This window comes from Lacerta agilis, chromosome 6 (assembly GCF_009819535.1).
Source record: "Lacerta agilis isolate rLacAgi1 chromosome 6, rLacAgi1.pri, whole genome shotgun sequence".
NCBI lineage: Eukaryota > Metazoa > Chordata > Lepidosauria > Squamata > Lacertidae > Lacerta > Lacerta agilis.
This window is the reverse complement of record NC_046317.1, coordinates 65,465,697-65,480,840: the sequence shown is the minus strand read 5'-3', so window position 1 is coordinate 65,480,840 and position 15,144 is coordinate 65,465,697. Positions and strand designations below refer to the sequence as shown.

Sequence of the window (15,144 nt, the reverse complement as noted above, 5' to 3'; positions counted from 1 at the left end):
GGAGAAAAGTACAAAGATTCACAAAATGTTTAGGGGTATGCGTACCCCTGCGTCCCCCCAGAAAAAAGCACTGATGAGCAGGGTTGTGAATGTTGGCCCTATTGCCTTCTCCGAGCCCTTTTGTGAACCTGGGCTTGCCAGAGGGCATGCTTCTGCATTGTATGTGAACCTGGTGGTGTGGTTATTTTCTGTGAGAATGATAGAGCCATGCACATGGGCGGAAAAGCATGGCGAGTTCTTGATCACCTTATATAGGATCGGCCCCTGCTGAAAAGGTTTGCTGATCCCTGTCCTACAGTGTTCCAGTTTCACACCTGTAAGGTAAACACTGATTCAGAACACTGGCTTGGGAAGCATGTTTCAGAAAAAAAAATTACTGGTGTGGTTGGTATGTTGTTAAGTTGTGTTGTTGATAGAAAATTTGAAAATTATATGAGAAAATGACTGAGCTGTTTGCATAACTTACGTGGTATAAAAAAAGAAAATGTAACAAATGCTCTGAAATACAGGGTGATATCCTGTTAAGTCCTATTCAGAATAGACCTACTGAAATCAATGGGTTTATTTATTTTAGTGGGTTTACTCTGAGTATGACTTACTTGGGTATCATCCACACTTTTCTTTAAGCTGAAGAATTCCTCATGTTTTTCTGTTCTTCAATGGCAAGCGTGGCTCTGCTAGTAGATGCAAGCTGTGATTAACTTGCAAACTATTTTGATCACAAAGTCGCTTGTATCCTATTTCTCTTCACACTGAGAGAAGGATCAGTGGACATGCCCTTAGTCTCCCTGCCAAGTTTTGATGGGCAGAATTTTACTTATTCTGCCTAATAATATAGACAAGTTGTTGTTGAAGTTTGAGACCAATCATATGCCCCCTTGATTCCTGCCCTGTTTGGCTGGTGAAAACTGCCCCAGGCAGCTTGCCTATTTGGGAGTATCAACACCTATTTATTAGATGATGTGGAACCATTGCTCTTGTTTGTATGTTTACACATACATTTTTTTAAAAAAAAAAGTTGCACCTCCCCTGAAGTACTGAGTACGTCCGGGTGGGGTGGGGGGAACTAAATAGATGGTAGATTGAAGTGAAAATTCCATGTTCTCATGTCTACCATCACAATTTGTTCTCAGATCTGATGTCCACAATGAGAAGATAATATCCAGATCTGCACAGAAACTGGAATGTGCACACCCAGTGTTAGCTTCTAGAGCTCATTTTTGGCTGGAAGCTACAGACTTTCAAGTTGAAAATTCTGCCCCTTGAACTCAAAGGTGAAAATATAGGATACATCAGATCTATTGGCTGTGCAATCTTTTGAAATGTCAGGGTGCAACAGGGAGAGCATTCACAGCCATGCATGATCTGAGAGCTATGGAATATTGCAACAGGGTCTGGCGTATATCCACTACTGCACAGATGGGAAAATTTGGGCCAAGTGTAGCCCTCTAGGAGTCTATGGGGCTCTCCCCACGTCACACCTCTCACCAGCCATGCTTCATGCCCTTGAGTGCTCTTGACTAGCCAGAAAGTGTCCTTGAACTGTGTTAATGCCTCTTGCTTGTCGCGGAGGGGTGTGTGACTTTTATCTGTTATTCCACCTATTTTTAATATGGTTCTGCCTCGCCACGAACATGTGGCCTCCAGATGATTGTTCACGAGGGAATGTGGCCCTCAGCCTGAGAAGTGTTACCCACCCTTCACCATCCTGATTCACTGATGTCCTTAAAAAATTGCTTCTCCATGTGACCATGTGGGACTATTTGCAGTGTTGAGCCAGCTCTTGCGATGAGGGAAGGGTGCTTCCCGCACGCTCAAGAACACATTCTATTATTTCACTTTTCTGGACTAAGCCAATGAGCTGAAAGCACTACTGTTAGAAGACAAACAACAAATTGCAAGCAGGAATGGCTGGTAAAAAGTCAGCTAACGGAATTGGAGGGGGGGATAAAGCCTGTTTTCATACACTCCTCTAGATATTCTTAACCAGAAAACTTCAAGCTGCAGAGTTCACAAATATTATCAACCTTTTGAATGATATAACCTTGCTGTTATTTGCATTAGCACTACGATTAGGAGCTAATATGCATTTCCGGGTAGTGTAACCTGGAAAACGATCTGTGGAAGGTGAGGACCAATTTTTATACAAACCTATGTAGTATGAACTGTTTGCTTTGCATGTGCTTAACATTATTATTATTATTACTACTACTACTACTACTACTACTACTATCATTAACTTTTTATTGCCCAAGGCAACTCAAAGTGACTTATAACCAAACAACAACTCCCCCTCAATACATACATTAAAACTGAGAAACAAAAATACATTAAAAACATCCACTCTAAAAGGCCACAGATAGTTAAGAGGCTAGAGGCCTGGTTAAAGAGGAAATATTTTGCTTGGCATCGAAAAATATAGAATGATGCTGCCAGGTGATCCTCTGTGGGGAGAGCATTCCACAAACAGGGAGCAACCGCTGAAAAGGCCCATTCTTGTGTTGTTACCCTCCAGACCTCCTATGGAGGGGGCATACAAAGAAGGGCCTCAGATGATGGTCCATATTGGTTCATATGGGAAGAGGTGGTACCTGAGGTTCTGGTAAAATGAGTACTCTGCTATGACCCCAAACCACAAAAGAGACACCACCACAAAGAACTCAAAAGTAGGCTGATTTTTTAAAAGACTGTCTGCCATTAACAATGTAATTAAGTTATAGTCACTATTCAGCCTGGAGAAAAAGTGGGGGGGGGGGGAGCAGATACTATGAAAGATAGTTTAAATTCATGCCCTTAGTCAAGGCACAGTTTGTCTAAATCTAAATTGGTGTTCAAAAACACATAAAAAACAATGATGAACCACAGATGTTTAATTATTCTTTAACAACAGTAAGGGACAGTATGTTTTGCTGATTCACATTTACAAACATGTTGGCAAAAAGAAAACAATATCCAGTGTAATTTTTAGCCTATTTTACAGCCCTTGAGGGAGGAAAGCATTAATATAGCGGCCTGTCTATGCTTCTGTTATACTTAAGTGCCAGGGGGAATTTTAATCATTACCCACCCTGTAGTTGGCTGCAGTGTTTAAATCTGGGAAACCTGTGCACCCAGAGGACACCCCAAAACAAGTTTTAAAAGCCTTTTTTTTAAAGGAGCGGGGGTATATGGCATACCAAATATTGGTCAACACTTCCCATTTTTAAAAAGAATTATTTGTGTAAAATGTAGCCACTCTATGGTATGGCCACAAACAAGAGTCAAGTCCTTAGTATGCTGCATGGATATGAGCTCTGTATGAAACAGAGAAAATAACTTTATATCAAGATTTGTAATAGAAGCAGGCCCAAGGTGCTCTGTTTCAGGCAAGTTTGGGAAGTGTCAAAAGTAGTTTTTCTAATCCAACATATTTACTTGGGAAGAAGTTTGAGTTTGATGGGACTCGCCCCCAAAGAACTGTTTATAGGATTCCAGTTCTAACAACCTGGCACAAAGAGTGAACAGCACTGGCCAAATTCTGAAAAAGGAGCCTTTTTGAATAGCACCCAGCTCCTCGGAAAACTCAGGCTTATCTACTTCATCAAGTGCAGCTCAGTAAGAGATAGCAAGGAGCATTCTGCACATGTCACAGTGATTGCCTGAATTCTGGATTCAGCTCAAACAACATGTTATGGGCAGTTGTGTGGATATCACCCACATGTGTCTCCCTGGCAACGTAAGGGGTGAAAGTGTCATGTGACATGCTACAATGGAGTTTCTGTAGCCACCTGCCTTATGTAAAGTAGGGAAACATGAATGCAAATTGCATCACCTATTCCCCACATTACTAGTGAGATGTGCATGTCCACATACATGTAGTTTGGGTCCCAGAGAATGGCTCTGTTCAGATACAAGAAATCAGAATCCCCAAATTTCTTGATAATTTAATTGAAAAGAAGCTAACTCTCAAAAGATAGCTAGAAAAAGGCACACTATAAAGGTGAATGGGAACTTTGGCATTACCAAATAAACCAAGCTAAAGGATCTTTTACAGCAGAACTGGCCCAAATAGGGAAACAGTAGCATACTTTGATTCCACATAATGAGATGGAATAATCTAGTAAGAGTCACAGTGTCTGGAGATCAAAGGATAATGTGCGTTCCTCTAGCCATTAAGATCACATCAACCACTATCTGAGAAGTACTAATTCATTCCGAAGACTCATCACACTGGCACAGGAAAGGCTCAAAGCACTGACTGTAAAAGAATATAAAACCTGACTCAATTTTCCAAGATTCTGTCCTTGTCATTTCCATCAACTGGCCTCTTCCCAAGGAACCCAAGCCTGCAAGTCTGTTCAAGGGCTTTCTGAAGGAGCGACACCCACTTCCAAAATGACAGAGAGGCAAGGACATGGAAGGCTCCTGTTTCAGGTATGTGTCAGCAAAGTGGCAAGAGAAAGGTGTAGAAGTACTGAGGCAGCAGTCTTACTCCTACCCCCTTCCTCTTAATCAGCAATGACTCCCTGACTGGTGGAGGGGCAAAGTGGTCAGAAGACTTCAGCCTCGGTGAGAAAAATCCAACTTTCTGGGAAAGGGTGAAATGAAGTTCAGAGTGTTATGGCATCAAACTGCTCTTCTTGCTTAGCATAATTGCTCTCTTCTATCTTAAGACTACAACCTGTGTTTTTCAAACCAGAAGTACTGACTGAGGTCCTAACTATTATGGATGAAGGAAATCCATGATCAGATCTCCCAATGTCTTTTTCTTTGGTTTAAAAAGCAGTCACTGGTGGGGACGTAACCCTTTACTCCTCCCAACTTGGGGACTTAACCCTTTACTTGCCCAACTTAAAGTTCAGAGATGAGGGAAGAGACAGATATTATACACATACTGATTTTCCTACTGCACTGCATCATGCTTCTCAGCTAACAGCAGCTTTGGAAGGGCAATTTAAGTCTGGAAAGTGCAAAGGACACGAAGGGTTCAGCTCCAAACCACTTCAGCCTCTTTACAGCTTCTTTTAACCAAAGAAATAGATATCAGGAGATCTGATCAAGGAGTTCTCGTGTTATGTCTAGTTGGCTTTGTAAGCCTGAGTGGGAAGCAGAAAACAAAAGGCATATCTTGAACTCAGTAAAAGCCTTCAAGCAGATCATGTTTGCTCATAACATATTCACAACAACTTGATACCTGATTTTAGTCTATGTTGGAGTAAGGAGGAGAAAGGCAGCAGGAGTCATAACTGACTGCAGTTTTTAACATAGAGAAAGTTCCATTATGGAGAAACAATCTGTAAGCTATTTACATTGCTGTGACTTAGCTTAAACTCAAAGGGACAAGGATCATTGCCATTTGAGACATCTAACCCAAACAATGAAAATGTATATTTGGGCTAAAAAATAGCTTGAAATTTAATCAGCCTCTTTCTAAGGTACTATACAGCAGGAGAAGAAAGCAACAGGCAGTCTCCCAAACTCCAGTCCATGACTGTTTTTCACTGTGGGAAAAGGTTGCTGTTAAATAGCTTGACCTTTGTTTCCAACAATGCCTTCCACTTGGTCCATCTAATATGAATTGAGTAGTAAAAGTACTCCAGGCATGGGGAGAGTCAACCTGGATCGGAAGCCACAGCTCACGCTGCCAAACTGAACCTTTGGTAAGAGTGGTGTGTTTTAAGGTAGCAAAGACAGGTAGAAGAGTTGGAGAAGGATGCAGCCAGCAATTTGAATGGCAGTACTGGCTGCAGTAGGTTTGCTCCTAGGCAGGATATGTGCTATAGCAGCCTAAGACAACAACCCTTTTCCTTCTGGGGGTGAAGCTTGATGAGTGAAGTTTCCAATCTTCAGGTGGTGGAAGCAAAATCCCAGTATCTGAGAGCAGTTGGTTCCCAATAAACAATTCCACTTTGAATGTGCAGTGGATTCCCAGTGTAATGCAAAGTGGTTCCAACTCTGGCATCTTGACTTCCTAGGAATCAACTGCTGCAGGTTCTTAGGAGTGCCTTCACAGCATGGTCTGAGAGTTGGCTCCCTGATGCCTCAAAACCCTTTATAATATGATGACTTCATTATTATGGGGTTTCCTTTGAGACATTAGTGGTGTTGCTGGGGCGAGGAAACAGCTGTCAAAGCCACAGAAGCAACCCGAGGAACCTGGAGCCTGCAGAGGGGAAGATCCATGGCTCAAAGAAGGTAATACTGGCAAGAGATCCTTGCTCCCTTCACATGGTGTTGCCTGAAGCCAACCCTTCACACCACTCCTTTGATAAAGCTGGTGTCCAAGTGCACAATTAGCATGCGCAAGAAGGACATCTCTTTGCGAGTGTTTTCAAAGATAACTCTGGGATCATCAGATTGGCATCGCAGACAGTTTGGGGCCATCACCATGGCCAAGTTGTTTACATCCATCTTGGTTTTGCCCACATTGGTTGGCTGAGCAAAAATCTGTGAAATAAAGAAGGTGCAGCTGAAATAAACTCAAAAGATATATAGATGTAAAATTCTGGAAATAGCCCAGAAGATTTAGTTGTCCCACAAAGAATCACTTACTCCTGCTAGTGTTGATACACTGTCAACTTTAAGAAAGAATTTCATATAGGAGATCTAATTATATTATTATTGCGGGACCTTCTGCTACTGATACACATTAGAAGAAATGAAGATTGAATCTTCAGAGGGTTTTATTCAATTGTCATCCTTTCCCTAGTGGAAGGTTCTTTGGTTTAGCAATGCCTTTTCTCAGTGGAGCAGAGATAGAAACATTCATCGCCTACTTCCCTTCTCTTCGGCAGACCCCACCCCACCTCAAATCTGCTCTGGGGAGTTGGCAAGCCCTTTAGAACAGCATAGGAGGTGGCAAAATGTGGAGAGGAAATACCTCAAGAGGTTCTTAATCCCTGTTCCACTGATAGAAGGCTGTGCTGGATTAAAGAGCCTTCCATCAGTGGAAGCATATCAACTGGATATAATCCAGAATATTTGCAATGCAGAGTGAAGCAAGACGTTCTGGAGTGCAGCTACCATATGCTGCTGCAGAATGCCTGTGGCCTGTCTGCTGCTTCAGAATGATTCCTAGTCTCAGAAATGCAGTTACCTACATACCTGTAAGAAGTGGATGAGGTAACACAAAACCAATTTGTTCAGCTCAGGCAGGAGCTCCACTACTGCTACAGCAGCATCAGGGTTCTCATAGTTGCTGATACACTCTTTGTAGAATTGCTGTGGGATGACAGGCTCCTCCAGCTCCCGATACCACAGCTTCAGCAAAGAAGCTGCAAGGGCAAGAAGGAAAAAACCAGGCACTTTCAACAACAACAGCTTAACAAATAAGGTATCTGGGTCAGAGACATCTGTCCTGAAGCAGATATTTAATTGAATAAGGGCACAACACCCCTGCTCCTCCATCTTATGCTAAACAAGACTCTGTTCTTCCCCAGAGGAAAGACAGCACCACCTACTTCATTGAGATTTATGGACCTTTGAAATCACAGGACACAAATCCTAAAGGGGCTAGGGTAGCAATGGCCTGTGGGTTCAGAAGTAGGTACTGAAAGCTTTGGTTTAAATAGGAGGGAAGAAACATAAGAACACAAGATGGATCTGTCTCAGTGTACTGTGATTTGGAGTGTGACTGAAATGTTAAGGTAAGAGTAAATCTACTGGAGGGCAAAATGCTGGAAATGGAGCAGTTGGGATTTGGCACTTAAAGAAGGAAGTGGGTATGGAACGAGGGTGGGTGGGGAGGGAATGAGTTTCTTGGGTTAGGAAAAGGTTCCAAATCAAAGATCTCCTGTTTTGAAGGCTTCTGAATAAAAGTAAGTTCCTGCTATTTATTTGATTCCAATTCTCTCATGAATGAAAAGTTATATTGTCAATCTGGGTCTATTTTCCATGGAATTGAAGGATTTGAACACCTCCCCACAAAAGTAATGTATTAATGGTGAGGCTGTGAAGGGGGACAGGATCACAAAAAGAAAACAGGCCTTTTCAGCAGTACAGCCTTCCTCCTGCTGGTTGGAATGTTCTCAGTTGATTATTAATTTTCCTTGCAACAGTTGGCAAATCTAGGGGCAGGGGGTGCTGTTCTGCAGAGGTCAGGGGATGGTGGGACTGTTTTATGGTGTGATTGTACTTTTAATCTGTAAGTTGTTGCGAGACCTTTTCATAAAGTAATCAAGAAACTAACACACCTGAGCAAGAATACAACAGCTGTGTTGTTTATCCATACCTGGTATATTGGGATCACCAACGTTGTTAGGAATTTTCCACTGATCAACCTGTAGTTTGAGTGCATTGACTTCATCAATGTCACCAGGAATTCTGAAAGCAGACACAGAGATTGATCAATAAAGACCAACTGAACAGAGGAAGCAAATCCCATAGATCCAGGAACCAGAGGAACAGATGAGACTACATACTTCAGAAAGCCATGTACAGAGTTGTTTGACAAGAATGCCATAGTTAGTGTTAAACAAGTAAGACACGGACCAAAATATTGCAGTTTAGAGTGCATCTGTTTGATATTTCCCCTTAAATTGGGGTTGGGGTAGGGAGAGGGGTACTCCTACAGGTGTCTCTATCTGCTCTGCTTAAGGACCAGAAACCTTGGCTCTTCCTCTCCTTGAGTCTTTCCATTCCAGCTGGTCATTACAATAATTCTATTAACTAAGAAATAGTGCCAGAGTTTGCTTTTTTCCTCTTATCTCCCAAACTCTTTTCCTTTCAGGTCATGACTTTTATAAACTTTTAGACTAAGCCTCAAGGCATCATTATCATCAACATTTGTAAACTGTTCTGGGAGCCTTTTATAGCAGAAGAATGTGATTTTAAAATGCTATATAAACGAACAAACAGACCAAGCTCCAAGATTGGGGGGGGGGGGTCTCATTAATCTACTAATTCCTCCCGCTTGAGCATGTCGGCTGTGGCTAATGAAGAGTCATGTTCTGAGAATGAGTTTTTAGTACAGAGGATTCGTTTTTAAACAGTTTTTGTCAAAACAATGGCCTTATTGGTATGGTAGACATGTTGGGGGCATGTTATATTTCTAAAAATGCCTTTATCAGCAGCAGCCCTAATATGAGGATACAAACTACCACAATGAAACTTCCTTCCTTCAACTATGATGCAGATGTCAGTAGTGCCATAAATCAAGCTCTGGCTCTAAATGGTTTAAACAAGCTAAGCGGATAAAAACGCCCCCCTTCCCCATGTTATGCAAGATAAGTTGCTTTACAACTTTTCAACTTGTGGTCTACGGGCCCTGTCCAATTATTTGTAGTGGCCTCTTCATTCTATAAATACTTATATTTTTATTAGCTGTTTCCAGATGCAATTCCTTGCCCTTGATTTTCAGAACAGAGTGCAAAAACAAAGTAAGTTCCCCACTCTCAAGGCCCTAGATTAGGTAGTATCTATACTGTGGGGGGGGGGGGTGAACAGTGCTGATTCCTCTTCCCGTCCTAGCTAACTTTGACAAATCTAGCAATGGCTAAATGCCCTTCACAAACATGGTGATATTTTAGGAAAGGAGATTAAATCACAGAAAACATGCACAGCTGATGTACCACAGTCCCCCCCCCATCCAAAATATGCAGCTGGGTAGATTAGAGATTTTAGCCTCAGGTTTTAGGAGCGAGTTCATATATACTAGCATAAGCCTATTTGGAAGCAACTGAGAAGGTGGCATGAGTCCCTGGAGACCTCATAAATCTTTTGCTGTGGTTTGAAAGCTGCTTCCTCTCCTAAAACTGTTTGTAAAAATGAGGTTTGAGAGGATGCAGTTCCACTAGGGGAAGGAGCAGAAATGTCATGCATCTCCCAACTATCTGGTCAGCTATACAGTAATGAATCCTTTATGTAGCTCCGGTCAGCCAACCTCACCTGAATATTCCCTCAGTCTGTTCTCCCCCCAGTTCCAAAACTTGCTGAGACAGCTGTGTTTGTACCCAAGGTAGCTTGTTATCAGGATACATGTCCTGCTGCCGTAACATGATTTCCTCCAGAGAACTGCCAAACAGTGAAGGTGTTACAATAGCATTCTTGGCATGTATTATCTCTTCAATTGTAGGCTTCCGGAGACCCTATAAGCAAAAAAGGAAAAGGGGGGGGGGAAGGATGGAAAACAAAAAACAATGATGAACAGATTTGCATAAGAAACAATCACATGGAACGCCTCCTAAAAAAGCAGTTTGTATTTGCTCTGATTTTTTTTAATAATTATCTGTGTCAGAACCTATGTGCATGAGCATGTTACAGTGAAGGGGAAAAGTATTTGATCCCCTGCTAAATTTGCCCGTTTGCCCTCTGACGAAGAAATGACCAGTCCATAATTTTAATGGTAGGTTTATTGTAGCTGTGAGAGACAGAATGACAACAGTAAAACCCCCAGAAACCCAGAAGACAAAAGCCAGAGATTGATGTTCATTATAATGAGTGAAATAAGTATTTGATCCCCTATCAACCAGCCAGATGTCAGGCTACCTGGTATGTAACAAGCTGAGATTAGAAGCACCTGCTGTAAGGGAGAAGTCTTACCTGTAATCCCAGCTCGTTACAATACCTGTACAAAAGAACCTGTTGACAGAAGCAATAAATCCCACTGATTCCAAAGTAGCCACCATGACCAAGACCAAAGAGCTGTCCAAGGATGTGAGGGACAAGATTGTAGACCTGCACAAGGCTGGACTGGGTTACAAGACTATTGCCAAGCAGCTTAGTGAAAAGGTGACAACAGTTGGTGCAATAATTCGCAAATGGAAGAAACACAAAATAACTGTCAACCTCCATTGGTCTGGGGCTCCATGGAATATCTCAACTCATGGAGTTGCAATGATCAGGAGAACGGTGACGAAGCAGCCCAGAACTACACGGGGGGAACTTGCCAATGATCTCAGGGCAGCTGAGTCACCATGAAAACATTTGGTAACACACTACGCTGTGAAGGACTGAGATCTTGCAGAGACTCAATATGATGACAGTGTCACACACTGGAAGCTGCCTTACACAAAATCAGACCATTGATCCTTTGAGCTCATTATTTCTACACTGGGTTGGCAGCAGTTCTCCATAGCTTCAGACAGGAGTCTTTCTCAACCCTACCTAGAGATGCCAGCAGAGATAGGATTGGGAGTGTCTGCATGCAAAGCATATGCTCTGCCATTGAGCTAAGGCACTTTCCCAAGAAAAGTACTTCTAAATGATACACATTTTTAAATGTCATAGCAGAAAAACTGTGTCCATGGAGCTGTCTTCCTAGTATTATTCCTCTGTAAATGTAATTCTGGCCTTCAATTGCTGCTGATAAGTTAGTGGAGCGTGCACTCATATTAACTATTTATTCATCGTTTTTGCAAACATAAGGTAATGGAAGATTTCCAATCCAGACAAGAACTTGTATAATTCATCTATGGTACTTTGATGTCATGCGTAACAGGAAGAATTCACAGTGTGCACATGATCACATCTATGCCCGGCAAGAGTACGCCATTTTTCCAGTACAGTGGTACCCCGCTAGACGAATGCTTCGCTAGACGAAAAACTCGCTAGACGAAAGCATTCGTCTAGCGGGAGGCTGCCCCGCTAGACGAAAAAGTCTATGGGGCTGCCTCGCAAGACAAAAAAATTTCGTCTTTTTTTTTTTCCGTTTTGCGGAGCGCGGCTCCCATTGCCGCTCCGCAAGACGAAAACCCCGCTAGACGAAAATTTTCGCGGGACGAATTATTTTCGTCTAGCGGGGCACCACTGTAATAATAAATATGCTGAAAATGTCTGCATCATAATGAAATTGATCTCAAAAACTGCGTGCTAGAAATTCATTCTTCACTTTGGAAAAAATAAGATTTCCAGAACTCAAATAAGTGTTTTGCTATATGTGACCTTGCTCACCCAATCCTGCAGCATGTGTTTCATAAGTACAATTCCAAGGCCCCCTATCTTAATTCTGATTACCAGGACATCTCCCCACCCATTTGTTGTATGAATATTCAAGACATATGAAAATGAAGATTTCATGTTATTTTGTCTTTCCACTGAATTTTTCTGTCTTAAAAAAGGAAAAGTAGAAGATTTCAGGCATATCATTCCCACATCTACCACTGACATTTCCATTAATGTCTGCAGCTTTCCAATCTATGCTTCTGATCACCATCAAAATAATGCCAAAGTTGAAAGGGGCAAGAGAACAATTCACTTAAACTACTAGATGAGAATATGACACCGACTCACCTTTTTTCCTCCAGTGACTGCAACTTTTTGCAGCTTCCGGTAGCAGTATCTGGCATAAGTGCTGATAGGCAGACCTAACAAATGGAAATAAATAAAATGGGAGTTTTAGAATAGTTGTGGAGAACTTCAGAGGAGAAAATGGCCCCAGAACACAAATGTTTGTATTCTCCCTAACTGACCCTCAAGCTTATCCTTCTGAGCAAATGATAAAATAAGTGCTATAAAGACCTTATTACTGTTTTAGTGTGCAATAAATGTTCACTTGTTGTGGCAGATCCAGATATCCTTTCTCAAGATAGCACTTCTGCTGTAGGGTTATTTCATTAGCCTTGGCACTCAAAATAGTCCTCCCCTCCAACTATCACATCCATTGAAATTTGGAGTGCTGTGAGAAATGTAATTGAATTGGGGTCAAGTGGTACAACTCCTTAAAGTCCACGGCATTTTGTGAATTTTTATTTTTTTAAAGAGGATTTTTTCCCCCAGTGCTGGAAAACTCATACAGTATTCTAGAAGGGAGAAAAGTTCTGATGAACATAAGAAAGGCAATATTTTCCCCATAGCAATGTTCTACATTTTGTGAACCTTTGCCCATCAAAAAAACATATAATACTAAATTGTATGTGCTTTTTCTCTAGCACTAGTGCTTAGGCTTCCCCTGTTTAAAACAAAAACAAAGCAATGAACAGATCACTTTCTCCTGCACTTTGTAGGACTAATATTAGTTTCTGACAGACTTTAGTATAAAATGTCATTTGGCCACTGTCTGGAAAAGCACTCAGAGGGAGCTGCTAGACTGAGGTGTCTGTGAGAAATGAGTTGAACAGGTCTTACAAACTGCATGTGCAATTCTGCTTCCTAACATGAGATAATGTAGATGTGCGTTATTTCACTTTTGCATACATGTTTCACAGTCTCATATAGGCACATAAAGCTGGAAATGGCAGCCCTCTAATTTCTTTGGATTGTTATCCCACCCCCTGCTGCTATTCAAAATGGCATACAAAAGCCCTCCAGTGAACGTAACAAAGTACAGATACATTCTCTTTTCAGAAATGCCATCACTTAATCATGTTTTGTGACAAGTCTGGGTTCCAGGTGATGAAGAATGCTCTTCTGGAAATACAGAAAAAGGCACGGTGAATGGACAAATTACTCTGGGTATCTTCTGGCTTCAGATAATGGAACCAGCTGGTTCTGGCATCACATATATTGAGGAGCACCTCCTAGTGCATTCTTAATCCTTGATGGAAATCAAAGCTAGAGACCCCTAAATTACTTTCCCAGATCAAGTCCAATTAAGTTCAGTGAGACTTGAGCTTGGGCTGACATAATGTTTTGTGGATGGGTGCTGAGGGAGCACCAGTACAATTCTGGAGCAGGTAAGCAGCTCCATGTGTGAGAGGCCTTCTTACTGCCCTGTGCTTCCAGAAACAGGGTCATCTTAAGGTAGCCAAAATGAAGTACCCTGAGCAATATTAAAGCAAATCACTGGAGGCCAATGCTGAATTATTTGGGATTGGAAAAACAGAAAGGAATTGTGAAGAGCTCCAAAAGGACCTCTCCAAATTGAGTAATTTGGAGGCAATAAAATGATAAAAGTGGTTCAACATAAGTAAGAATCAAATGCACAGTTTCAGATAATGTAACTCTCCTATGAGGAGAAACATTTTAATTTAGTTGAGGGTTTTTTAATTTAGAGAAAAGATATGTAAGGGAAGGGGGGGACACATGATAAAGAGATATAAAACTGCATGGTGTGAGGAAAGTGAATACGTTATTTCTTCCTCTCTCATAACTAGGAGCCAAGAACATTAAGTGAAGCTGAACATTCAAAACAAACAGAAGTACTTATTCACACAGTGCATAGGTAATCTATGGAGTTCCCTATCACAAGATGTGGTGATGGCCACCACCTTAAAAAGAAGATTAAACAAATTCATGGACGATAAGGCTATCAATAACTAGTCATGATGGTTGTGTGCTACCTTGAGGATCAGAGGCAACATGTCTCTGAAAACCAAAGGAACGCAGAACACAGGAAGCTACCGGTAACTCATAGTGAGGGCACCATTGCTCGATCTACCTCAGTATGTCCTAATTTCAGAAAGGAGGCTTATCCAGCCCTCTCTAAATTGAAAAGGAACTCTTTAGCTGCTGGATAAGATGGGAATGCAGTACTGCCTGTCTACACTGAATCCAATGAATCCATCTCAGGACTTTTGCTATCAGTTCTCACGACTAGAAGAGAAGGGGGAAAGAAGCCCACCCATCTACCATAAACGTAGGGTACAAATATAGCTAAATAAAGGTTTCTTCTAAACCTCCCTTATATAATTGAAAGTCAATTATTAACTAATCCCATCTGAATGGAGGGATCCAGTTTGCTCTGTGAAAGTAAGATGGCAACACATCTTTGTGGCACTGTGGGTTAAACCACAGAGCCTAGGGCTTGCTGATCAGAAGGTCAGCGGTTCGAATCCCCACCTAGCATGCCCACCTAGCAGTTCAAAAGCACGTCAAAAGTGCAAGTAGATAAATAGTACCGCTCCGGCGGGAAGGTAGACGGCGTTTCCGTGCGCTGCTCTGGATTGCCAGAAGTGGCTTTGTCATGCTGGCCACATGACCCGGAAGCTGTACACCTGCTCCCTCAGCCAGTAATACAAGATGAGTGCCACAACCCCAGAGTTGGACACAAATGGACCTAATGGTCAGGGGTCCCTTTACCTTTACCTTCTACTGAAATCAATTGGACTTTAAATGTGGTTAAGATTTGCTGTTAATCGTTAAATACTGCTCTATCAAGTGTTGCATACAAATTTTTATTAGTAGCCATTTTGAATTTTCCTCCATTCCCAAAATTCTGGTGCTTGTACAACTCCTCGGTCTTATCTTTCTACAATAAAGCCCATACAACTATATCTGAGGTCAATGGCA

The 15,144-nt window shown here is 41.8% G+C and overlaps 1 protein-coding gene across 5 annotated transcripts in view; it reads right to left on the bottom strand.

Moving 5' to 3' along the window:
- Window positions 1-2,852: 2,852 nt before the first annotated feature.
- Window positions 2,853-15,144, bottom strand: part of LOC117048848 (rho GTPase-activating protein 39-like) — a 107,981-nt gene continuing 95,689 nt past the window's right edge. For all 5 annotated transcript variants that reach the window (XM_033153209.1, XM_033153212.1, XM_033153213.1 and 2 more), the window contains 5 exons: window positions 12,208-12,281; window positions 9,865-10,064; window positions 8,210-8,301; window positions 7,084-7,253; window positions 2,853-6,426 (listed from right to left, as the gene is read on the bottom strand). In XM_033153209.1, coding sequence (XP_033009100.1) covers window positions 6,232-6,426; window positions 7,084-7,253; window positions 8,210-8,301; window positions 9,865-10,064; window positions 12,208-12,281 — 731 coding nt within the window. In that variant the 3' untranslated portion in view covers window positions 2,853-6,231. The remainder of the gene's footprint in view (window positions 6,427-7,083; window positions 7,254-8,209; window positions 8,302-9,864; window positions 10,065-12,207; window positions 12,282-15,144) is intronic.